This window comes from Anabrus simplex, chromosome 4, assembly GCF_040414725.1.
Source record: "Anabrus simplex isolate iqAnaSimp1 chromosome 4, ASM4041472v1, whole genome shotgun sequence".
In the NCBI taxonomy this organism is placed as follows: Eukaryota; Metazoa; Arthropoda; class Insecta; order Orthoptera; family Tettigoniidae; genus Anabrus; species Anabrus simplex.
In genome coordinates this window covers 211,838,185-211,864,165 of record NC_090268.1, presented here as the reverse complement: position 1 = coordinate 211,864,165, position 25,981 = coordinate 211,838,185, and the positions used below count along the sequence as shown (strand labels likewise).

The 25,981-nt window shown below is 43.5% G+C and overlaps 1 protein-coding gene across 1 annotated transcript in view; it reads right to left on the bottom strand.

Annotated features, from left to right (window-relative positions):
- The window catches only part of LOC136871762 (uncharacterized), a 305,830-nt gene that overhangs the window by 146,270 nt on the left and 133,579 nt on the right, over positions 1-25,981 (bottom strand). The window contains exons 12-16 of the mRNA XM_068227378.1: positions 22,660-22,727; positions 21,769-21,832; positions 20,774-20,958; positions 10,914-11,159; positions 9,134-9,229 (exon numbers count right to left, since the gene is read on the bottom strand). Coding sequence (XP_068083479.1) covers positions 9,134-9,229; positions 10,914-11,159; positions 20,774-20,958; positions 21,769-21,832; positions 22,660-22,727 — 659 coding nt within the window. The remainder of the gene's footprint in view (positions 1-9,133; positions 9,230-10,913; positions 11,160-20,773; positions 20,959-21,768; positions 21,833-22,659; positions 22,728-25,981) is intronic.

The window sequence follows — 25,981 nt, the reverse complement described above, 5'->3', positions numbered from 1 at the left end:
CTGGTGTAGCAGGGTGAGAGGTGATACTCCCACGTGGCGCGTCGCAGGTGGCGGATAGGGGGTTCCTAACCGGCTTGCCGGCGGACTTGAGGGAAATAAAATACCTCTCGCGGACCAAACACACAACCCCCTGTGGGAGCGGGACGCAGAAGAAGAATACACCCACGGTATACCCTGCCTGTCGTAAGAGGCGACTAAAAGGGGCGACCAAGGGATGATTGTCTTAGAACCATGAAACTACTTGTGATTAGTACCACCACGCGGGGAACACCATGGGTCGCTTTTACTTGCGCGTCGTACCACTATATTAGGTACAAAATAGGTTTGTGATTACTAGCACACAGGAGCACCGTGCGGTCGGCTTTTTCAGTACCTGTGATTAGTACCACCATATGAGCAGGACCATGGGATGATAGCTACCATGCTTCTGCCTTGCCTATGATTAGAACGCACTATATGAGGAACATCACGTGATAGTGCAGGTCCCTGTGGTTAGTACACATCTGTGATGAACACCATAGGATTGCGTTGCCTGTAAATGGCGCCGCAATGTGAGAAACACCATAGGTCTGTAGTATATGTCCAATTTCATGACCTGTGAGTAGTACCATAATGTGTGGAATACCGCGAGTCTTTGCTACTTTTGATTAGTGCCGCAGCATGACAAATACCATGGTTCTACATTCCTAGCGATAAGTACTGTTATGAGGGGCCGATAACTTGGATTTTGGACCCCCTTTAGAGTGCAAGCTTCATAGATTCAGTGTTATGCTATAGCAGCAGACCCTTGGTCAGTAATACTATTGTTTTACGTCAGTTTCTGTGAATGTAATCCAGCGCAGGTCGCATCCACTGATTTTTTTAAATTCATATCCATCCAATCATTCTTCGTTTTCACGTTTTGAGTTCTGGTCAGTGGAGGATTTTGGACTTTTAATTTGTGATTCCATTTCGTCTCATTTCGTACCATTAGGGGCCGATGACCTCGATGTTAGGCCCCTTTAAACAACAAGCATCATCATCATCATCATCATCATCAGCGTTCTTACACTGTTTAAACCACTATATTTTCAGCTGCCGTATGACCTGCTTTTCTTACATGTAGCCTTATTCATTGCTGTTGTCCGTTTCGTAATCCAGGTCAGAATCATTCCTATGCTTTGCTATTTCCAGCATGTTGTTTGGCACTTCTTGCTGCTCTTTTCTAGTAGAGTTTTAAGTTTGCTTCGTTGTGAATACTTCTGTAGGTAACCTTTATGCTCTCAATTTCATATGCGTTATTCCCAAATACATTTTTAATTACGTATGGTCCGCTACGAATCTACTACGCTGGCGTAGGACGGGGAGAGGTGATCCTCCCACGTGGCGCGTCCCAGGTGGCGGATAGGGGGGTCCTAACCGGCTTGTCGGCGGACTTGAGGGAAATAAAATACCTGTCACGGACCAAACACACTACCCCCTGCGGGTGGGGGACGCACATGTAGAATACACCCGCGGTATCCCCTGCCTGTCGTGAGAGGCGACTAAAATGTTCCCAGTGGGCTCTCAACTTGGGAGTGTGGATTGGCGACCACGGGGCCCGTGGCTGAGTCCTTGCATTGCTTCCACTTACTTGTGCCAGGCTCCTCACTTCCGTCTATTCTGTCTGACCTCCCTTGGCCAACTCTTGTTCTTTTCCGACCCCGACGGTATTAGAGCATTCGAGGCCTAAAGTCTCCTTCATTTTCACGTCCTTTGCGGCCCTTGCCTTTCTTCGTCCGTTACTTCATTTTTCGAAGTGACGGATCCCTTCTTCTTCTTTTCTCTCTCTCTTTACCCCTGTGGGTGGGGGACGCGGACGAATAATACACCCACGGTATCCCCTGCCTGTCGTGAGAGGCGACTGAGAGAGAACCATGAAACTACTTTTGATTCGTACCATCATGCGGTGAACACCATAGGTTGCCTGTACTTGCGAGTATTGCCACTGTATTAGGTATGAAATAGGTTTGTGATTAGTAGCAGCCAAGAGCCTGGCCTGGGGTTTTCCAGTACCCGTGCATCGTACCCATGTGAGCAACACCTGTGAGTTGTACCACTATGTGTGTGACGCCGTGGATCTGCGTTGCCTGTGATTAGTACGCACTATGTGAGGAACACCGCGGGATAGTGTGAGTCCCTGTGGTTAGTACACCTAGGTGAGGACCCTCATCGGTTTATGTTGGCTATGAGTGGCGCCATCGTGTGAGAAACACCATAGGTCAGCGTTACCTGTACGAAGTTCAATACTTGTGAGTAGTACCATCTTGTGTGGAACACCGTGAGTCTTTGCTACTTTTGATTAGTACCCCAGCATGACAAATACCATGATTCTACTTTACTCGCGACATGTACCATTGTGTGGGGCCTTGCTTGGCTTGCAGTAGAGCTCACATCGTAGAAAACATTTGTTGTTAACCGAGTGTCTGAAATACAACGACTGTCACCTGTAGAACAATGGAACCATGTGATGTCACTGGACAATCCAGCTGATATAATTTCGAGGGGGATTGAACCCCATCTTCTTCAAGACAATCCATTATGGTGGGCGGGTCCGTCCTGGTTCTACCAGCCACAGTCAGCCTGGCCTGTCTTCGACATGAAGAAAGCTCCCTGATGCACCAGAGCAACGGAAACCAGCTCTTTGCTTACTTGTCAGTCATCTCCTTGAAGACTTAGTCAAACCCGTCTCTTCTTGGTCACGACCGATGAGAGTCATGGCCTTCATACTGACGTATACGAAAAACCTCAGGCTTGCAGCTTCAAGGAGACAGGTGGGAAGTCTGACTGTAGTCGGACTTCAAGAGGCATCGCACAGGATCATTCGTACTGCCCAAGAACGAGAATATGATACGGAGCTTCAAGATCTGCGACTTGGCAGACCGATCGCAAAGAACAGCAAGTTGAACGCTCTTCATCCCTTTGTAGATGCAAACGAGATGCTTAGGGTGGGCAGCAGATTGGTACAATCTCAAGCTCCGTACAGCTAGAAACATCCCATCATTCTACCACCTAATCATCATGTGACCAGGTTGTTAGTAATGTGCGAGCACATGCTACTGCTACATGCTGGACCCCAACATTTGCTTGCAACCATTAGATTAGATACCTAATGGTAAGTCTGTCATTAGGCAAATAACGCACAAGTGTCTCCATTGCTACAGGCTGAAGGAAAGTACATCAACTCAACTCATGGGCCAGCTCCCACACTAGAGGGTTGAACCAACGTACCATTTTTCAACTGTGAAGTTGTCTATGAGGGCCCACTCTACATTAAGCAAGGGAGCCGTAAGAGCAAAAGGAAGGTAAACTGTTATGTTGCTATATTTATCTGTATGGCGACCAAGGCAATCAATCTCGAACTTGTCTCTGACCTGTCTACTGATGCGTTCCTAGCAGCTCTGTGTAGATTTACATCATGTCGGGTAATCTGCCGGAATATCTACAGAGACAACGAAAGTACATTCGTGAGAGGAAAAAACGAGCTACGGGAGCTTCACACCCTCTTCAGATCTCAAGTACATCAGAGGAAAGTTCGCGACTTCACATCTCAAAGTGGAATTCAGTGGCATTTTATTCCACCCCATCGCCCTCATTTTGGTTGGCTGTGGGAGACCGGCATAAAGTCTACTAAGTTCCATTTGAAGAAAGTTGCAGGAAATCTTTTACTGACTTTTGAGGAAATATCCACATTGTTAGTCCAGATTGAGGCATACCTGAATCCGAGACCAATAACCAAATTATCTGATAGTCCTGATGACTATTCATTCCTGACTCCTTGCCACTTCCTGATCGGAGAACCTCTCACAACCATCCCAGAGCCAGATTTACTTGCAGTTTCAGGTTCTCGTCTCTCCAGGTGGCAGCTACTTCAGCGCTGCAGGCAGTACATCTGGAAGCGGTGGTCAATGGACTATCCGTGTCAACTCCAGCAGCGGACTAAGTGGTCAGCAGGAAGGGTCAAACCTTTGACTCGGAACTCTGGTTCTTCTCAAGGAAGACAACTTGCCACCTCTCGTGTGGCAGACAGTGATCTTGGTAGATACGTAAGTGGGGGCTGACGGCTTGGTGCGAGTTGCCACTATTCCCACTCCCAAGGGGACCTTCAAACGCCCAGTTGCAAGGTTTTGTCTCTTCCCAGAAGAGGTTGAAACTGTACATAATGAAAAAGTGTAATCTTTCATGTGCTAAACCTGTCTTTCTACATTGGACATTTACAGTGTGAGTGCTAATTTTTGTTGTTGTTAATAATATTTATGTTTGTAATTTATATATAAATTAGGTGGGAGTATGTTGAACGCCATGTGTATGTTTCTCCGTCAGAGGGCAGCACTAATCAGACTGCTACATTCCCCGTGAAAGGGGAGACTAGGTGACGCGACTCACCGGCGGCAGTGATTTACGAGACTTGAACTACCGTGGGTAAATGTGTTGAGTTCGGTGCGCTACATCATGGACCACAGCGTCATATGTGTATATTTTGTACAGTGTAATTATTTGAGTGAGTAAATTAGGTATTTAATGTAAATTATGTTGGCCTTCCCTTCGCACTTAATGATGGTAATGAATAATACATTTCGTGGACTGTGCGAAGAGCTAGGTCTCGTTCGTCCTGAGTGAACCACTCGAACACGAGATAGAATAACCGGCACGAGCAGAACCTTCCTATTCAATAATAATAATAATAATAATAATAATAATAATAATAATAATAATAATAATAATAATAATAATAATAAAAATAATAATAATTGCTACGGAATTTCCGTGGAGCAGAAAGAGGAGAAAGAAAGTGCTGGGTGGAATAGGTCTATCTACTCTATCAAAGATTAAGTTTAAAACTTTAACATAGATTAAATTTCTTTTTCAATCACAAACTTAACATCACTTAGTGAAATAACAGGGTGACAGGTACAAATAGCAATTTTGACACAAGAATTGGAAAACCCAAGATTAGAGAATTTAATAGATTTTGGCTTCAAGCCCCTAATTTCCAACTTTACAATATCACCAATTAGTGTTTACATAGACAAGGAGAAATCTCCCAAAACAAGAGCACTTTGCTCCAACCGATATAAATTTACAGCCTTCCAGAGTCACCCCTCAATATTACAGTTGAATTAGAAATTACAGAAAAGAGCTTACATGCTCTCCAACATTAACCAAGGAGACTGCGCTCCCAGCTTTCTACAGCCCACTCAAGGCAACATTACACCAAAATTCTTACAAATTTCTGGCCTCTCTAGGTCCAGCATACAATTTTACAATTTTGTACACAGGGGTAACTAGTACGCAAACTACTGGGCCTTCGTGGAAGAGAAAAGCAGGTTAGATTACTGGCCCGAACGCAAAATGAATGGAGGCGTGCACTTGCGCTCCTAGAAAATGAAATATAAAACCCTAATTGGACTCACGGCCCGATGAAGCAGAGGCTAATCCCAAGCTACTGAGGTGACTAGAATGAAGGTTAATTACGCTTTACAGAAAGAAACGGTTACAAAATCGTAGTCACCTCGAACTAAGTTGAAGGGGAACTCGAAAGGGTAACGCACTCTCTATCCTTTTAGAAAACAGAAGGTTACCTAGTTAGAAATTAGAACCTTCCCCCTCGTGTAAGTCTGCGGAGGTAGTTACAAATAGATATGACTGGTGGCTATTACCTGGGCTGATGAACTGCCTGGCGAAAAATGAGACGCCTCGCCTCCTGTCTTAACACACACATGCACACACACATGCACACACATACACTCTCTCTCTCTCTCTCTCTCTCTCTCTCTCAGAAATTCGGTGGTCCAAAGACAAGGTAGCCTGAAAGACCGTAGCTTATACGCGAGGGGACGGTTCGAGAGAGTTCTGGACTAATCCGGACACGCCTTCTCAATTTTATTGGCAAATTCAAAAGGTACAAGGAATGTGTGATAGGTGGAAAAATAATTTCAGAAAATTCCTGATTGGCCAGATTCAAAACTGGCGGAATGAGAAAGAAGAGTTGCAATCCTTGAAATAACAAAATAAATGTAAGTTAATTTAGTTGAGAAAACATAATAACGCAAAATTTCCTTAATTGATTAATTCTTTTACCTTGCGCCAGAGTGCTTTACCTCAGTTTTTGTAACATCTATGCAGATAAGTCTAAACTTCCTGACGTAAACCAAAACAAAACGAATAAGTCCAGTAAGTTTAGGCAACTTCAAAATAACACATTACTCAATAATTCACTGGTGACATCTTCAGGTCATTGTCCCCACTTCATGCCGTAGGTGTTTCACGTTTTGTTCCTTAAGGCGCTTCTTTTAAATGAGCGAATTGAGGTGTACCTCCCGGTAGAATAATAATAATAATAATAATAATAATAATAATAATAATAATCTATAAAAATAAAGTTGTAGGGGGTCCTCTGACTGTTATTTCGTTTGTTCTGCCAATTTTTCAGACATTTACCCGTTTAAGGTCAACTCGAGACCATATCAGTGGTTTTTATTTTTTCTGTCTGTCTGTCTGTCTGTCTGTCTGTCTGTCTGTCTGTCTGTCTGTCTGTCTGTCTGTCTGTCTGTCTGTCTGTCTGTCTGTCTGTCTGTCTGTCTGTCTGTCTGTCTGTCAGTCTGTCTGTCAGTCTGTCTGTCTGTCTGTCTGTCTGTCGGTTCCACTATCCCGGCGAAACGGCTGGATAGATCTCGACCAAGCTTCATATTTAGATTGTACTCATCCCGGGTAAGGTTTTGATATGCATGTGATTTAAAAATCTCTGAACAGACGGTGGGTTTATAGGGAAACAAGAACAGTTTCTTTACATTTTCTATTATTTTATTGAGCCAAAAAAAAACCCACGGCAAATAACGCCTTTGAAAGGGCCTTGGGCTGCCCAACTACCGCTGCTCAGTCCGAAGTCCTGCAGATTACGAGGGGTTGTGTGGTCAGCACGACGCACCCTCTCGGCCGTTGTTCTGGGCTTTCGAGACCGGGGCCGCCATCTCGCCGTCAGATAGCTCCTCAATTCTCATCACGTAGGCTGAGTGGACCTCGAACCAGCCCTCAGGTCGAGAGAAAAATCCCTGGCCTGGCTGGTAATCGAACCCGGGGTCTCCGGACGAGAGGCAGGCACGCTACCCCTACACCACGGGACCGGCTTCTTATACTATTGGCTCTCTGTAAAATCCGTGGACTACATGTGAAACGTCCCTTCAGTATAAAGAAGTTCTGTCTTGTACATAATTTTCCTTACTCTTCAAATGACGGGGAAATTTACTATTTTTTCCGGGTCTCATACTCTGTTTTGAGTGACCGACAGACCGACAGCGAACGTACAGGTTACCATGGCAACGTCTCTGACTTCATGCCAGCAGGGAAGTGACGAATTGCCATTTTCATCATCATTCGTCTAAACTCGTCGTTGTTCCTTGGGTGGAAAGCATGGAGAGACGTCAATCGTCAATTGCGTGGGATATTGGCGGAATACCGTTGGAGGTTAGAATTGTCCTCGAATAGCACTAAGAGGCGTTGTTAATATTTGAACAGTACCGCGGAGTATAGGCCATTATTTCACACCTTAAACTGATTTCTGGCATTTGCTATAATTTTTAGTGTATATGTATTCTACTTCTGTTTTCCGCTTTAATTTCTTGCTTCTGCCTTGCCACTTTATGTTTATGAAAGAACACCATGAGACATCTTATGTGTTAACCTAAGAATCCCTGCACCTAAAGTTCTCCCCTGTTACTGCATTCTTATATCCATAACTCATGCCATCACAAATTATTGAGGAGCATTTTATTTGCCAATACATCGCCTTGGTATTTACATGTTTGTCCTATACGGCTGTCCTCAGTTATATTCCTATTTTCTATTAATTCCAACTTCCTTAACTGTATTACTTTCTTCCTTAATTACTCTGTATGTACGCGAGTGCTAATCCCGAAACCTAGACACTCTTTTCTTCGAGGAAAGATTACAAGCTGTTCAAATGCATAACTTTGGACCTCGGGAAATATCGAAATAAGGATGCAAGTTTAATGACGGTGCAGACCTTCGTTTCGGAATAATTGACGGCTAAACGGTAAATCGTATCACAAAACAGATAGCACAATCGCTCTTTGATTCGGAGAGATCTACACCTTTGATCCTATGACTTATTGTCGTGCCTCGATTGTTGATACGTTAGATAGCGCTGCATTTCTCGAGGATAATCAAATCTCTCCAGCTCGATTGTGACTGGCATTAGGAAAAGGGGCCTGTCTTTATAATGGCAGTTGACAAATGAGCCTGCCGTTAGAATAGAAACTCCCGAACTCCAATGTGATTGGCAGTAGGAAATGTGGCCTGCCCTTACCAACAAAACTTCCCTAATGCCTACCTTACATCGAAAACAACGTATAGTGTCCTCCCTGTTTTCTTTCCCGGATAGCGCTAAGAGACATTCGATTTAATATAATCTTACTCACTGCTTATAAGGTATAATACCGTAGCAAAGCGCGAGTACATTTACGATTAATAATAATAATAATAATAATAATAATAATAATAATAATAATAATAATAATAATAATAATAATAATAATAATGAAAATGAAAACCTGCAACCTGTTTTCCAGTCATTTACCGGGTCATGGATGTAATGAATGAAGCAGATATAGGCTATTAGTACGATGCGGTCGCCACTCCCAAAGTGATTTATTAATGAACGATAGATGCTATGAAATGAGAATGGAGAGTGTTGCTGGAATGAAAAATGACAGGGAAAGCCGGAGTACCCGGAGAAAAACCTGTCCCGCCTCCGCTTTATCCAGCACAAACCTCACATGGAGTGACCGTGATTTGAACCACGGTATCCAGCGGTGAAAGGCCGACGCGCTGCCGTCTGAGCCACGGAGGCTACAATAATAATAATAATAATAATAATAATAATAATAATAATAATAATAATAATCCGTTCTGAGCATAACTCGTTGGTAGCAGGTGAAAATGTTTCACCTCTGGACGAGGATAGGAAACTAGGAAACATGAAAAAAATATGGTATTAGATCAATTTTTTAATGAATGTTTGAAGGTATAAAAAGTTCCATGTCGTTTATTCGTATCCATGCCATGTTCAGCGGGTCCAGCCAAGGAAATCCTTGACGAGGTTGATGATTTCATCGACAGTGATGCCATATTCTTCCAGTTTCCTCTCCAGTACCTGCTCCTCAGGGACAGACCGGAAGGTGTCAACAATTTGCTGAAAAAAAGAATGGTAAATGTTAATAATTAATTAATATTAATAATTTCTTGCGACATCCTCGTGGTCTAGGGTTAACTTGTCTGCTTTTCTGTGGAGACAGACGTTTCGATTCCGGCCTTTGTAAGGATTTTAGTGGTGAATCGTTGTTGGAACGGGCATCACACAGCTTGTGACACGAACTAGTTGAGTTATTGTGGAATTTCCTTTGGTCTGGTGTACAGAAAACCCCTGTGCACAAAGCGATACTTCCGCTATTCAGGGGCGAAAATCGATCATTAATACAGATATTATTATAATTTTACTTATAATTATGTAAAACTTCAGCCTATAGAGGTGCCTTCTTGTGAATGTAGTCAATATTCGATCGCTTCTGGTCACTCTACTTCACCACATTACCCGACTAGTTGTTATCTTCGACGATCAATTGAGATACGTTTATCCCTCGTAAACAGTTGTATTGACATAAAATGCCTCCATTGTTACGTTTCCCCCTGTGGGTTGGGGTGGTAGAATAACACCCACGGTATCCCCCGCCTGCCGTAAGAGGCGACTAAAAGGGGCCTCAGGGGCTCTGAAATTTGGAGTGTGGGTTGGCGATCACGAGGCCCTCAGCTGAGTCCTGGTATTGCTTCCACTTACTTGTGCCAGGCTCCTTACTTTCATCTCTCCTATCCGACCTCTCTTGGTCAACTCCTGTTCTTTTCCTCTACCGACGCTATTAGGTTTGCAAGGGCTAGGGAGTCTTTCATTTTCACGCCCTTCGTTGGTCTTTCTTTGACCGATATCTTCATTTTTCGAAGTATCGCATCCCTTCCATTTTTCCCTCTGATTAGTGTTATATAGAGGATGGTTGCCTAGTTGTACTTCCTCTTAAAACAATAATCACCACCACCCACCACCACCACCATTGTTACGTTCGAGTGGTGGGCCCCTAGTTTAAAATCCATATATACCAGACATTCTACAATGATTTTATAACTGTAAAATCTAGCTAGGAAGGTAATAATTTACGTGAAAAGAGGAAAATTCAGATAGTGAAACCAAATAGTTTCCAACGTCAGGTTACGCACCAATTTGGGTGGCGGGGAGGGGGTTTTCATTTCGTGTTGAAATCGAAGCTCGGCCAAAGGTAATAGGAGCTACAAACATATTGAGATTTCAATATGCTGAAACTCCTTGTGAGAGCCCGGTGGTTTGTTCAGAACGTAATGAGAAGACCTTTCAAACATAGTGACTTACTCATCTCATTACTTTCCTTGCGACTGCGCCTGCCATGTGCGCAAACCTTCATACTGCGAAGTGCCCGGTACACCAGTTTATGTATTTATTTTATAATATTTTGACTCAGTTAACAATTTTCGAAATTTAATCTGGCATTCAAGGACCACATTGACGAAGCTTTCGGCAAGATAGTGTCCTCAATCAGCAATTCCTGGCACTAGGAGGATAAATGGAAAATATATTGTGAACATGACTGAACATACGCGAGAATCAGTAATAAGTATTTTCGATTTTATATTCCTATGAGTATATTAATAATATTTAGAATTATAAAATAGCGTAAGCTGCAAACATTTTGGACATAAAACTCCTGAATGACTTATAATCACATATGTTAAAATACGGAAACAGGCAACATTCTGTGCAAATTTCTATTAATGAATGCGATGCTTATAATTACCTTGAATTCAGCGGACTGCAGGTGAGTGATGACCCTGTTGAAGTCGGGGCTGTTCTGCATCTTCTCGTCGTAGAGAGCCTTGATCTCTTCCTTGGGGAGGACAGCCCGGATCTCGTCAACAATCTCCTTGACGCTCCTGGCGTGGCGGGAGTGCTTGGGCTGAATGGGGGGGATTCCAACCAGACCATTGATGGTGTTCATGAACTCGTATGCTCTGAGGTCATAGCCTTCCAGATCGTCCAGAAGCTGCGACAGAGAACAACCCATTAGAAGTGAAATGTAATAACTGTTTAAGCACCCTCCAACCTTCTTTTCCTTTGTTAATAATACTTTATATTTTGGGTTTAACGGACAACGAAATACCCGATCTCGCCCATCGTTTTCCTTGTGTATCTGGAGATTGCCTTTGGGGTGGACTCTTTCTTAACTCCTCGAAAACTTGTATTTTGCCGATCCTAAATGCTAATTGGCCATCAACTGGAAGAATATAGACAGATTACAGACAGACTAGAGAGTTTCTGCTATTTGGGGACTATTGTAACAGCTAAGGAATGTTCAGGTTCGGATTTATTCAGCCGCATTTATAGAGTCGAGGGCACCTTGATGATGTTTCATCCGATTTCTAGGGTGAAGGGACTGCATATTACCGTGAGAGATCGAGTCTATAACAGCAATGCCATGAGTTGTAAGTCTTTTTCTATGCCTGTGAAACTTTGAAGATAATTAAACATCTGAGAAGATAAATCCATACCTTCTTCAACTGAGGTCTTGGAAGAATATTAGGCATCCACTGGACAGGCAGTTTCAAGTGAGGAATTTTGGGAAAGATCACACCATTTACATGTCAATCAATCAGCAGATCCAAGAGAGATAAATGTATACATCGAACATTGTGAAGACCAATAATTGAGCCCTTCAATGGCAGCGAGCTGGATTTCCTTATTCCGAATACCGATGAAACCACACATTTCAGCGTATGTTACGGCACATACTCTCCCATAGACCTTAGTGTGTGCAGCCGAGCGCTGGTCCCCCCGCTTCGGTGGAATGTACAAGCTGATCTCTGTGACATTGACAATATCCCTATTATTCTTAATTTATTGAAACAAAAATCTATCGAGGTTCTTCCTCGATGGATTCCTAAACGTGCTGATTAACCAAATTTCACAGCACTACCTACCTTTACCCACTAATTGGTCGGAGCGTATACGGCGATGTAACTTACATAACAAAAGTTATTCTTGCTGCTGCTGAGGAGTCCCTTCTATTCTTTTCAGGAACTCATCGCCGAAAACTCGTTCCTTGGTGAAACGAAGAAATTGCAGCAGCTATAAAAGACATCGCGCTCATAAACGCTATTGTAGGCAGCCTACTGTGTCGACAGAGTAAGAAAGCATCGTGGGAGAGGAATGTATCTTCTATTACCTCACATACAACGTCATCTCAAGTGTGGACTAAACTTCGACGTATTTCGGGTATACAAGGATCACCTTCTGTACCGGGAATTTCCATTGCAGGCTATATCGTTCCACCTTCTGTGGCTAATCACCTTTTTTTTTTTTTTTTTTTTGCTATTTGCTTTACGTCGCACCGACACAGATAGGTCTTATGGCGAGCTAATCATCTAGCCAGTCATTTCGCAGATGTGTCTGGTTCCGGGGAATACCATCGTGATTTCTTAGCTCTGAAGCGGAAGACATAAAATCATCAACTCAGTTTTGCCATTCAAGCTTCAAAGGACTATAACGTGCCCTTTACGGAGTGGGAACTCCGCCAGCGCCTTAGGCTTGACGAGGACACGACTTCCGGAGCAGACAATGTCCATAACCAGATGTTGAAACACCTTAGTAAGGATAGTCTGTTATATCGCCTTCGCGTGTTCAACCTAATCTGGGTAGAGGGTGAGTTCCCGTCACAGTGGTGAGAGGGCCCTCAAGCCTGACAAAAATCCTATGAATGCAGGAAGTTACAGACCTATTTGTCTTATAAGCTGCTAGTGTAAGCTTTTAGAGAGGATGGTGAATCGCCGACTTGTGTGGTGCCTGGTGAAAAAGGACTTTTTTCCGAATACCAATGCAGTTTCTGAGCCGCTCGACCCTTTGCGGGTGGGGGACACAGATGAACAATACACCTGCATCTCCTGCCTGTCGTAAGAGGCGATTAAATAGGCCCCCAGGGCCTCTCAATTTGGGAACGTGGATTGGCGACCACGGGGCCATTAGCTGAGTCCTGGAATTGCTTCTACTTTCTTGTGCCAGGCTCCTCACTTTCATCTATCCTGTCTGACTTCCTCTGGTCAACTTTTGTTCTTTTCTGACCCCGATGATATTAGACCATTCGAGGCCTAGGGAGTCTTTCATTTTCACGCCCTTCGTGCCTCTTGCCTTTCTTCATTCAATACTTTATTTTTCGATGTGACGGACCCCTTCTTTTTTCTTCTCTCTGCCTACCCCCTGTGCGTCGGGGACGTAGATGCAAAATACACCCACGGTCTCCCCTGCCTCTCAGAAGAGGCGACTAAAATGGACGACCAAGAGAAATTTGAATTAGAACCATGGAACAACTTGTGATTAGCACCATCAGGCGGGAAAACCATGGTTCGCCTTTACTTGCGCGTAGTACCACTATGTTAGGTACAAAATAGTTTTGTGATTAGTATCAATAGTTGCTGGGTCAGTATGGGTTTACAGGTCCCGTGATTAGTACCATTATACGCGGAACAGCAGGGGCTTACGTTGCCTGTGATTAGTAACACCGTATGAGCGACACTGTTGGTCTACGTTGCCTGTGCGACGTACAATACTGGTGAGTAGTACCATAACGTGTGGAACACCGTGAGTCTATGCTACTCTTAATTAGTACCGCAACTCGAGAAATACCATGGTTTTGCTTTACTAGTGATAAATACCATTATGAGGGGCAGTTCACCTGGATTTTGGACCCCTTTGGACAACAAGCATCATCGATTCAGAATTGTGCTTTGTAAGTAGTCCCTTGGTCAGTAATACTAAATTTTCAATATAGTTTCTGGGAAGGTGAGGCATTGCGGGTCGGATCCACTGATTGTTATAAGTTCATAATTATTGTTCATCGTCATCTTTCTGGATCGATTTTAGAATTATTTTGAAGTGTCAGTATTGTGAGTTGGCTCCGCTAATTATTTTAAATAAATATTTATCCTTTCATTCTTCATCACGTTTTGAATTCTAGTCACTGGATGAATTTTAGACTTTTCAATTGTCATTCCATTTCGTACCACTAGGGCCCGATGATCTAGATGTTAGGCCCCTTTAAACAACGAGCATCATCAGCATCGAGCCGCTCGGTACGCCTGGAGAGTTCTACCCAGGACACTTTTCTGCGAAATCAGCATTTGGTGGCTGTTTTCTTTGACTTAGAAATGGCCTATGACACCAAATGGCGATACGGCATCCTTTCAGTCCTGCTCAATGGAATTTCCGAGGTAACTTGCCGGTATTTATCAAGAAATTCTTGTGCCTATGTTTATTCCGTGTCCTGGTAGGAAGGGCATGTTCGCAATACCACGTTGAGTCCCACAGAGATTGGTCGTTAGTGTCACTCTGTTCGCGATTACCGTAAATGGTATTGTCGCTGCTGCTGGTTCAGCAGTTATATCGACGCTATATGTAGACGATCTTGCTCTGCATTATAGCTCACACACTATGGCAGTCGGAGAGCGACAATTACAGAAAGCAATTGGGAGAGTGGAACAGTGGACCTTATAACCGCAAAGATCTCTGTTGTACACTTCCGCGTGAAGCGCACTCGTCACTCCCATCCTGAGCTTATTATGGACCGGTGACCTTAGATGTTGTGCCTCTTTAAAAAACAAGCATCATTATCATCACCACCATTCTGAGATTTATTTAGGGGATGTCGTTCTTTCTCTAGTTGACACTTACCGATTTCATGGGCTCCTTTCCGACAGCAAATTATGGTGTGAGCTACATATGTGGCAGTTAAAAGCGAAATGCGAAAGGAAGCTTAATGTCTTGAAATTTCTTAACGGCACTACTCGAGGGGAGGGTTGAGGGAAATAAAATACCTCTCGCAGACCAAACACACAACCCCCTGTGGGTGGGGGACGCAGACGAAGAATACACCCACGGTATCCCCTGCCTGTCGTAAGAGGTGACTAAAAGGGGCGACCAAGGGATAATTGGATTAGAACCATGAAACTACTTGTGATTAGTACCACCACGCGGGGAACACCATGGGTCGTTATTACTTGCGCGTAGTACCACTATGTTAGGTACCAAATAGGTTTGTGATTAGTAGCAATCAGGAGCACCGTGCGGTCAGGCTTTTACGGTACCTGTGATTAGTAGCATTATATGAGCGACACCAGGGTTCTGGCTTGCCTATGATTAGTACCCACTATATAAGGAATACCACGGTATAGTACGAGTCCCTGTGGTTAGTACACGTATGTGATGAAAACCATAGGTTTGCGTTGCCTGTAAATGGCGCCGCTATGTGTGAAACACCATAGGTCTGTATTACCTGTGCGAATTTCATTACCTGTCAGTAGTACCATAATGTGTGGAATGCCGCGAGTCTACGATACTGTTGATTAGTACCGCACCATGTCAAATACCATGGTTCTACTTTCCAAGCGATAGGTACCATTATGAGAGTGCGATGACCTATATTTTGGACCCCTTTAGCTTGCAAGCATCATCGATTTAGTATTGAGATATAGAAGCAGCCCCTTGGTCAGTATTACTATTGTTCTCCGTCAGTTTCTGAGACTGAGGCATTGCGGGTCGTCTCCACTGATTGTTTTTAACTTCATATCCATCCGTTCCTTTTTTCGTCCTCACGTTTTGAATTCTGGTCAGTGGAGGATTTTGTGTGTATTTTTATTTTTTCATTGCATTTCGTCTCATTTCGCACCATTAGGGGCCGATGACCTCGATGTTAGGCCCCTTAAAACAACAAGCATCATCATCATCGAGGGGAGTGGAAGACCGCACGGTGTTCCTATGGTTTTATAGGGCACATATTTTATCCAAGTTGGACTGCGTCAGTGCAGGATATGGATCAGCAAGGCAAAGCGTCCTAGCCAAACCGAATGGCATTCACCACAACAGAATTTGGTTGGCAACGGCAGCTTTTCGTTCAAGCCCCATTTCTAGACTTCTTGCTGAACCTGGTGTGTCGCCATTGCACGTGCGGCGCCAGCAAATGCTTCTGTCCTATACTGCAAACTTGCGACAGATGACAATTTCCCTAAGCTATCCTTGCGTATTCCACAATGGAAACCGTCGGCTGTACGTTGCTTACCCTTGAGCAATGCAGCCGGTTGGAATACGCTTGGATAGCAGTCACAGATTATCTGGTGTACTTTAGGTTCCTTATCTTGTAAGACGACCAAGTAGGGTACCCCCTTGGATAATACAACGACCTAAAATAATTCTAGATTTGCACACCGGCCCCGAAGGAGAACACGTACCTCTTCATATATCGGAGGCTCTTCCTGTCCGTTGTTGGCCGGTACCCCGATTCGGTCGTTGTTTTTGCAGATCATTGTCGATAATGGAACTGGTTTCTTTTACCTCTACCGGAAGCCTGTAGTGTGTACACAGCGGAGGTCTCCACGAACCTACTACGCAGGCGTAGCAGGGGGAGAGGTGATACTCCCACGTGGCGCGTCCCAGGTGGCGGATAGGGGGTCGTAACCGGCTTGCCGGCGGACTTGAGAGAAATAAAATACCTCTCGCGGACCAAACACACTACCCCCTGCGGGTGGGGGACGCACCTGTAAAATACACCCGCGGTATCCCCTGCCTGTCGTAAGAGGCGACTACAAGGGGCGACCAAGGGATGATTGAATTAGGACCATGAAACTCCTTTTGATTCGTACAATCATGCGGGGAACACCATAGGTTGCCTGAACTTGCGAGTAGTACCACTACATTAGGTACGAAATAGGTTTGTGATTAGTAGCAGCAAGAGGGGATTCTCCTGTGGGTTTCCAGTACCCGTGCGTCGTACCCATGTGAGCAACACCGCGGGTCTGGGCGTTGCCTGTGACTTCTACCACTATATGAGCGACACCGTGGGTCTGCGTTGCCTGTGATTAGTACCCACTATGTGAGGAACAGCACGGGATAGTGCGAGTCCCTGTGGTTAGTACACCTAGATGAGGAACCTCATCGGTTTGCGTTGGCTATGAGTGGCTCCATTGTGTGAGAAACACCATAGGTTTGCGTTGCCTATACGAAGTACAATACTTGTGAGTAGTACCATCTTGTGTGGAACACCGTGAGTCTTCGCTACTTTTGATTAGTACCCCCAACATGACAAATACCATGGTTCTACTTTACTCGCGACATGTACCATTCTGAGGGGCCTTAGACCTGGTTTTTGGACCCCTTTAGACATCAAGCACCCTCGATTCAGGACTGTGCTTTATAAGTGGCCCCTTGGTCAGTAATAGTGTTATTTATGACCTTTTTGAGTCGGATCCACTGTTTTTTGTTTGTTTGTTTGTTTCTTGTTTGTTTTTTGTTTTTTTGTGGTTCATGTCCATCCATTCATTTTTCATGATTTTTTAATTTTTTATTTTGGTCAGTGGATTTTTTGAACTTTTTGTTGTCATTTCATTTCGTACCATTAGGGTCCGATGACCTCGATGTTAGGCCCCTTTAAACAACAAGCATCATCATCATCACAGCGGAGGTCTATGCTATCTTCTAAGCTCTGCGGTACGCGCTGTCCAATGAACGCCGGCAATTTCTGCAGTGTACAGAGTCCTTGCGCACTACAATCTATAAGATACATGTTTCCCTCGGCACGCTCTGGTGCAGCAGATTCTCGGGCCACATGGGTGTGGAGGGAAACGAGTCAGTTGATAAGGCTGCCAAGGAGACTGTTCCGTTGTGCCTGTTGCCTTACATTGTTCCAGCCAATGATATTCGCGCTCAGCAGTCATTTGGTGCCGGGCTGAGTGGCTCAGACGGTTGAGGCGCTGGCCTTCTGACCCCAACTTCTTAGGTTGGCTCAGTCCGGTGGTATTTGAAGGTGTTCAAATACGTCAGGCTTTTGTCGGTAGATTTACTGGCACGTAAAAGAACTCCTTCCGGACTAAATTCCGGCACCTCGGTGTCTCCGAAAACCGTGAAAATGCAGTTAGTGGGACGTTAAGCAAATATCATTATTCATTATATTGACACATTCAGTTATATCCCATTGGGAGACGGAGTGGCAGGCGACCCCTCCCCCAAATAAGCTAAGAACGAAAAAATGAACTACGAAGGTTTGGAAGACTTCCCTTCGGGATTCTCGGAGAGAATGAATGTCGTCGGATCGGTCACGCATAGTAACGCACTCCTACCTACTGAGGGGTGAATGCCCCCCGGTGTGTACTTGCGGCGATCATCTAACCGTGGTACACATTCTTGCGTGGTGCGTGGACCTAGCCGATCTGCGCCGTAGGCTGCAACTCCCGAGTGCAATTTCCCCTCATCCTACGAGATAACGAGTAGTCAGCAGACCTCGTCATCCGTTTTACGAGGGATAGTCCCCTTTTTATCGTGTGGGAAAGTGTATTTTGTATTAGAGTACTTGTGTTGGCTAATATTTTACTCCATTGACTTTATTTTAGTTGGTGTTTGTGTTTTTTAACGTGGTATTTTAACTTCTAACTAGAATGTTATATGTCTCTGTACTTCAAGGCAATGTCTTATACCATTGTAAACTATATTTTCCATAATTTTATTAGAAAATGATGCATTGCGATTTGTACTTTCTATCCACTTCATTCTTTAATCGCCTGTATTGTTTTCTGCCCTCTTCATTTCTTGCAACTGGGCGAGTTGCCATGCGGACAGGGCCACGCGGCTGTGAGCTTGCATTTGGGAGATAGCGGGTTCGAATCCCACTGTCGGCAGCCCTGAAGATGGTTTTCCGTGTTTTCCCATTTTCACACTAGGCAAATGCTGAGGCTGTACCTCAATTAAGGGCTCGGCCGCTTCCTTCCAACTCCCAGGCCTTTCCTATCCCATCGTCGCCATAAGACCTATCTGTGTCGGTGCGGCGTAAAACAACTGCATTTCTGGAATTCTTGTATTTTCGTCGTTAACCAGGCAGGTTTAGTACCTCCTGAGTTATCCACTGTTTCTTAGTTGACCATTTCTTTCTTCCTAACATTTCTTCAACATCTCTGCTGACCACATTTTTCATGACTATCCAATTCTTCCTCTATTGTGCTTTCTTCAGGACCTTCATTTAGTCCTTAGTGCAATATGTTCCTTGAAAAAATCCCTCACACTCTTTTCTTTCAACTTGCCTAGTTCCCATCTCCTTGAATTCCTTTCTTTCTTCAATTTCTTCAATTTCAAATATCATTTCATGACCAACAAGTTGTGATCAGAACCCACGTCTGCTTCTGGGAAAGTTTTGCAATCCAACACCTGGTTTCTGAATTTCTGCCTAGTCATAATGAAGTCTGTTTGATACCTTCCAGTGTCTCCAGGTCTCGTCCAGGTATACAGCCATCGTTTGTGGTGTTTGAACCAAGTATTGCCAAGGACTAAATTATGATCAGTGCAGAATTCAACCAGCCGACTTCCTCTTTCATTCCTTTGTCCCAATCCGAATTATCCTACTGTATTACCTTCTCTTCCTTGGCCTACCACTGCATTTCAGTCTCCCATCACAATTCGATTCTCCTTACGTTTTACATATTGTATTACATCTTCTGTCTCATCATATAGTCGTTCGATTTCCCTATCATCCACTGAACTAGTAGGCATATAGACCTGCACTATTGTGCTGGGCATTGGGTTGGTGTCTATCCTAACAACAATAATTATTTCACAATGCTGGATATAGTAACTTACCCGCTACCCTATTTTCTTAATCATTATTAAACCAACTCCAGCATTTTCTCTGTTTGATTTGTGTTGATAATTATTCTGTAGTGGCCTGACCAAAAATCCTGTTCTTCCTTCTAACGTACTTCACGTATACCAACTATATTTAACTTTAGTCTATCCATCTCCATTTTCAGATTCTCTAGTCTACCACAACGATTCAAACTTCTAACATTCCACGCTCTGACTCGCAGAATGTCAGTATCCATATTCCTGATGATCTCCCCCTCGTGTAGCCCCAACCCGGAGATCCGAATGGGGGACTTTATCACCTCAGGAATATTTTCCCCGGGAGGAATCCATCATCAGTACATCATTCATACAGAGAGAGCTGCATGTCCTCGGGAGTTAGTTACGGTTGTAGTTTGCCGTTGCGTACAGCCGTGTAGCAGTATCAATACAGCTAAGCCATGTTGAGTATTATTACAAGGCCATATCAGTCAATCATCTAGACTGCCGCCCTTCCAACTTCCGAAAGGCTGCTACTCCCCTTTCGGTGAACCATTCGTTAGTCTGGTCTCTCAACAGATGCCCATCCGATATGGTTGCACCTGCGGTTCGGCTGTCTGCTTCATTGGAACGCGCAAGCCTCCTCACCACGCCAAGGTCACATGGTTATGTTATTTAATTTACTTAACAATTGGGGGCATTCACTACTAATCACTTCACTCGAATGGTCTTTCCTAAAACACTCTTCTCCAAATATTATCATTCTATAGCTTACTTTCTCCATTCTGTCATTCCAAAACTCAGTAACTTCAGTTCTCTTTTTCATTTTACACACAGTCAGTTAGACATGCCGGGGCCTTTTATGCTGCTAGCCAATGTCATAGTAGCCTAAAAACAGTTTACTGAGTTTCCTTAAAAATGTTCTCAGTTGGAGTAAGCAAGTTTTGGAATGAGAGGCCTTATATGTTTGTGCGTAAGTGACATAGACTTCTTAATGTATCGTTTACTTACGGCCTTAAGTTCCTGCTTGCCCTCAACGACAGTAAGAGCCTGCTTGAATTCATCAGACTGGAGGTAGGCGACACTGTCTTGGAATTCAGCATCGTTAGCCAGGTGGTCGAAGAGGATGTTGAGGATGTCTTGAGTGGGGATGAGGGCCAAGAAATCTTGGATGTCTTGGTGGATGTCACGGGGCTCTGAAAGAAAAGAAATTACCACGTAATGATTTCCTTTTGTTAAATGGCACTTTGTTGTTGCATGTAGTGAAATATTACATTATGCCGATTGTCTGTCCACTGATACCATTACCAAACGGTCTCGTTCACAAAGCTCACCATTTAGTTTTAATACCTTTTATACGATCTTACTTAGTAAGTTCGCCCTACATGTCATCCGCAAATGTATTGGTGATCTCCTGCTTATTGAGTAAACAAGTATGTAAGCCTATCCTCAACACTAGACAATATGATAAGCAGGGTAATGGGAAATTTTAAACGACTAAACAGTTCAAATAGTTATGATGTTGTCATTGTACCGGTATGATCATCTTTTTCCGGTTATAACATCTGTGTACGAAATGTTACGTTTTGTGGGTCCCGTAGAGAAGGATACAGAACTCAGGGAAGTATTTATTTCAAAATCATGCGGATCGATGGAGATGTGGGCGCTTGTATGCCAAATATGTCGCTTCGCTGCGGGAAATGTAGTTCTGTGTGAATAGTAGAATAATTATTGTTGAAAGAGGTCAATTTTCTCTTTATTGTAAAAGAGAAATTACGACATGTATATGGTGCTAATTTTAGCTCTCGGAATTTCCCTTTTTGTCAATTTTACTGTGAATGTTAGACAGACTTTAATATTATATATAAATATGTGTAGAATTGGCGAGCATTTGTAGGCATTAATGCCAAGAATAGGTGTTAACATATTTTCATTTGACACTACCTCGTAGAGGAACTAAAATCCGAGGTCTATCGCATCAAAATGATATCCAAAATGTTACTCACCGGGGCGCAGCACGGATCCGCAAGCCAGGCCGATGGTTGCGAGAATGACAATGGCGAACTTCATCTGAAAAATGAAACATATTAAGTGTTACATGTTTCCTTTATATTAGATAACATTTTTTAGATTTTTCTAAGGTAGGTATGTTTTAGTAAAATTCTTGCGCTCTACCGTATTTTATCCATCATTGTGTGGGCCGTGAATTGAAATTGAGATAAGTATCTGTGGAAGCTTTTAAAAGAACCATCAACGTATGATCGTATGGATATTGTTCAGAAATCCTTGTTACATTTATTTGCGAAATGTTTAATATTGAGAATAATATCGATCACTAAAAATATTTTTGTGTCCATGTTATATTCAGCGTGAATTGAATAATCTTGTCGAAAATGTCGAAACTGATGATCGGGCATAATGAAACATTTGCGAGGCACTTATTGAAAGGAAATTTTGAAATCGTTGAAATGGTGATCTAACTAGGTGTTTATAGCCTGGGCTGGCAGCCCCTTTCAAGTATTCTGTTCCGCGATACAATTTCTTTCACCTCCTGTCGCTATTCCTACACCCCGTTGCGGCATGTCTAAGATATGGTCATATGTTACGTGTAGGTACCCTTCCTGACGCCAACCGTAATTGGAGGAATATACTCATCACTTCGTATTTCTATTGTATTCGCTGGTGTGGAGAGAGTTGTGTATTGAAATAAATACAAAAATAAAGTCTTCAAGCCAGTGGAATCAACCGGTCAATGCCAAGAATGGAATCTACGGTGTTCCGAACCGAAATGTTAGAATATTCTGTAATAAATCTAGATGGTAATGTGTGTGGATTCTCTTATTGGATGCTAATGTCTGTTACTAATTATTAATGTGGCAATTCCGTAGTCTACTCACCGTGTAGATATGCTTCAGTCTTCTAACAAGATGAAACTGACTTCCTCTACTTCTGTCGCTCCACGAACCTGCTACGCAGGCGTAGCAGGGGGAGAGGTGATACTCCCACGTGGCGCGTCCCAGGTGGCGGATAGGGGGGTCCTAACCGGCTTGCCGGCGGACTTGAGGGAAATAAAATACCTCTCGCGGGCCAAACACACACCCCCTGTGGGTGGGGGAGGCAGACGAATAATACACCCACGGTATCCCCTGCCTGTCGTGAGAGGCGACTAAAAGGGGCGACCAAGGGATGATTGCATTCGAACCATGAAACTACATGTGCTTAGTACCACCACGCGGAGAACACCAAGGGTCGCTTTTACTTGTGCGTAGTACCACTATATTGGGTACGAAGTAGGTTTATGATTAGTAGCACACAGGAGCACCGCGCGGTCGGCTTTTGCAGTACCTGTGATTAGTACCACTATATGAGCAGAACCATGGGATGATAGCTACCATGGTTCTGCCTTGCCTATGATTAGTACCCACTATATGAGGAACACCACGGGATAGGGAGAGGTCCCTGTGGTTAGTACTCTTATGTGATGAACACCATAGGTTTGCGTTGCCTGTAAATGGCGCCGCAAAGTGAGAAAAACATAGGTCTGTATTATACGTCGAATTTCATAACCTCTGAGTAGTACAATAATGTGTGGAATACCGCAAGTCTCTGCTACTTTTGATTAGTACCGCAACAGGACGGATACCATGGTTCTGCATTACAAGCGATAAGTATCATTCTGAGGGGCCTCTGATCTGTATTTTGGACCCATTTAGACACCAAGCATTCTCGATTCAGGATTGTGCTTTGGAAGTGGTCCCTTGGTCTGTACTACTATTAACTATGGTAGTTTTTTGAGACGGATCCACTGATTGTTTTAAATTCATTTTCATTCATTCATTCATTCATTCATTCTTCATGACATTTTTTATTTTGGTCAGTGGATGATTTTGAACTTTTACTTTGTCGTTTCATATCGTACCATTAGGGGCCGATGACCTCGATGTTAGGCCCCTTTAAACAACAAGCATCATCATCATCGTCTTGTGTGGAACACCGTGAGTTTCGCTACTTTTGATTAGTACCCCAACATGCCTATACCATGGTTCTACATTACTCGCGACATGTACCATTCTGTGGGGCCTTAGACATGGATTTTGCACCCCTTTAGACATCAAGCATCATCGTGCTTTACGAGTGGTCCCTTGGTCAGTAATCAATTATGTATGATCTTTGAGTCTGATCCACTGTATTTTGGTTGTTTGTTTCCCTTTTTTTGTTGGGTTCATGTCCATCCATTCATTTTTCATGACGACATTATTATTTTTTTGGTCAGTGGATGAATTTGACATTTTTGTTCTTTCATTTCGTACCATTAGGGGCCGATGACCTCGATGTTAGGCCCCTTTAAACAACAAGCATCATCATCATCATCACTTCTGTCGCGGCTTTTATACCTCTTACTTTCACTATAATCTCGCAGTCAAGTGTTTTGCTTTGAAGCATTCAAGTGCTGCTTTTAAAGATATCGCATTATCTATTTCGGTATCATCTAAAATAACTTTTCCTCTCACTTCAGCACTTAACTGATGAAGATAAATAACATTGGCGTCAGTTCAAATATTCACTTATCGATCTGCAATTTGTGTCACGGCATTTGAGTGTACGTGCAAATGCTCGCAAAGGAACTCGACAGTGTAGGTGGGCCCTATAGAGATAATTTTCCATTGCCGGATTAGATACAGTCCTTACAATTGACGCCAGGAATGCATTACGCTGCCCTCTTCCTGAGCCTGTGAGCCAACAAGTAGTGGTCATCAGTTCCCGTTGTGACTACTGAGAGAAAGATGTTGAATATTTATTGTCTGAAGACTGCGATTGTACGTCCTGACAGTGTCACTGAGAATTATACCAACTAGCTGGGCGACTTTCCTCACTGGGAGGCCTTGATGACACAGTCTAAAAATTGACTAAATTCAAATTCTATAGTGGCTCTACAGACTAATCAGGCCGCAAACTGCGTTCTGTGCGTGTTGTGTCTCACCTGGACTGTCCAGACATTTTACGTCCTACAGACGTAACATTTCATTCCGATTTCTGTTCTTGACGAGACTTCTCTCTCAGCGGACATCTGTCAGGGGCGCAGAGGTGAAATTTGTAAGTGTGTAAAACTGGTGGTAGAGAAAGAGAAGAAATTTGGAAAGGAATTAGAATTCAAGAATAGGAAATCTTGTCGTTGATATTGCTGGTACAATATTTTGCTACGTTTTGAAAGGAATAGTCACAACATGTTCGTGAAATTGCTCTCACAGAAGTTTAACCGTAAACTGGTTTTGAAAACATGTCACTAAAAGAACGAAGCTCTGTCTCCTGTTCTTCTTGCAAACGTTGTTGCGCTTCAGTGAATGGTCCGCTACTATGATTTCGAACTTTATATAGCACTATCAAATGTACCCGTGCTTCGCTATGGTATTCTACATTGTATTCGAATATCGAAGTAAATACTGTACATGTAGTAAATAAGTTTGTTTTAAAATTGCATGTCTCTTAGCGTTATCCGAGAAATAGCATGGGGAGGTCCCCATACGTTGTTTCCAATGTACAGTGTTTGTTACGTATTTGTGATGGTAACGGCAGGCTCACTTGCCTACTGCCATTCACAATCGAGTTGGGAAGTTTACATTATAATTGCAGGCCCCATTGCCTACTGCGCGGTCACAATCGATTTGGGGAGTTTTCGTTACAATGGCAGCCCCCTTTCCTACATCGAGGCAGATAACAGTTGAGGAGTTTCTATTATAATGGCAGGCCCCTTTTCCTACTGCCAGTCACACCAAGTTGGTGAGTTTCCTTCAAAATAGCAGGCCACTATGCCTAATGCCAGTCACATTTTAGTTGAGAACATTTGTTTATAATTGCGGGCATCCTTGCCTACAGCCAAACACAATCGGGTAGGGGAGCTTTAAACAAAACTGCATGCTCCCTTGCCTTCTGCAAGTCAAATCGAGAAGTGAACTATTCGTTACAATGGTAGGCCTTCCTTACTAATGCCAGTTACACAGGAGTTGGAGAAGGACCCCATTCCTACTGCAAGCCAAAGTCGGTGTGGGGAGCACTGATTACAATAGCAAGCACACCCTTTCTCGATCGCTACAAATCGACATCAGTGAATATATATAGACATCGACATACGAAAGTGTGTGCGTGTTTACAATATTGCAGACCTTCATTTACAGATTAACTGCTGCTAAACTTACGTCATATCGACAAAGGATTATACCA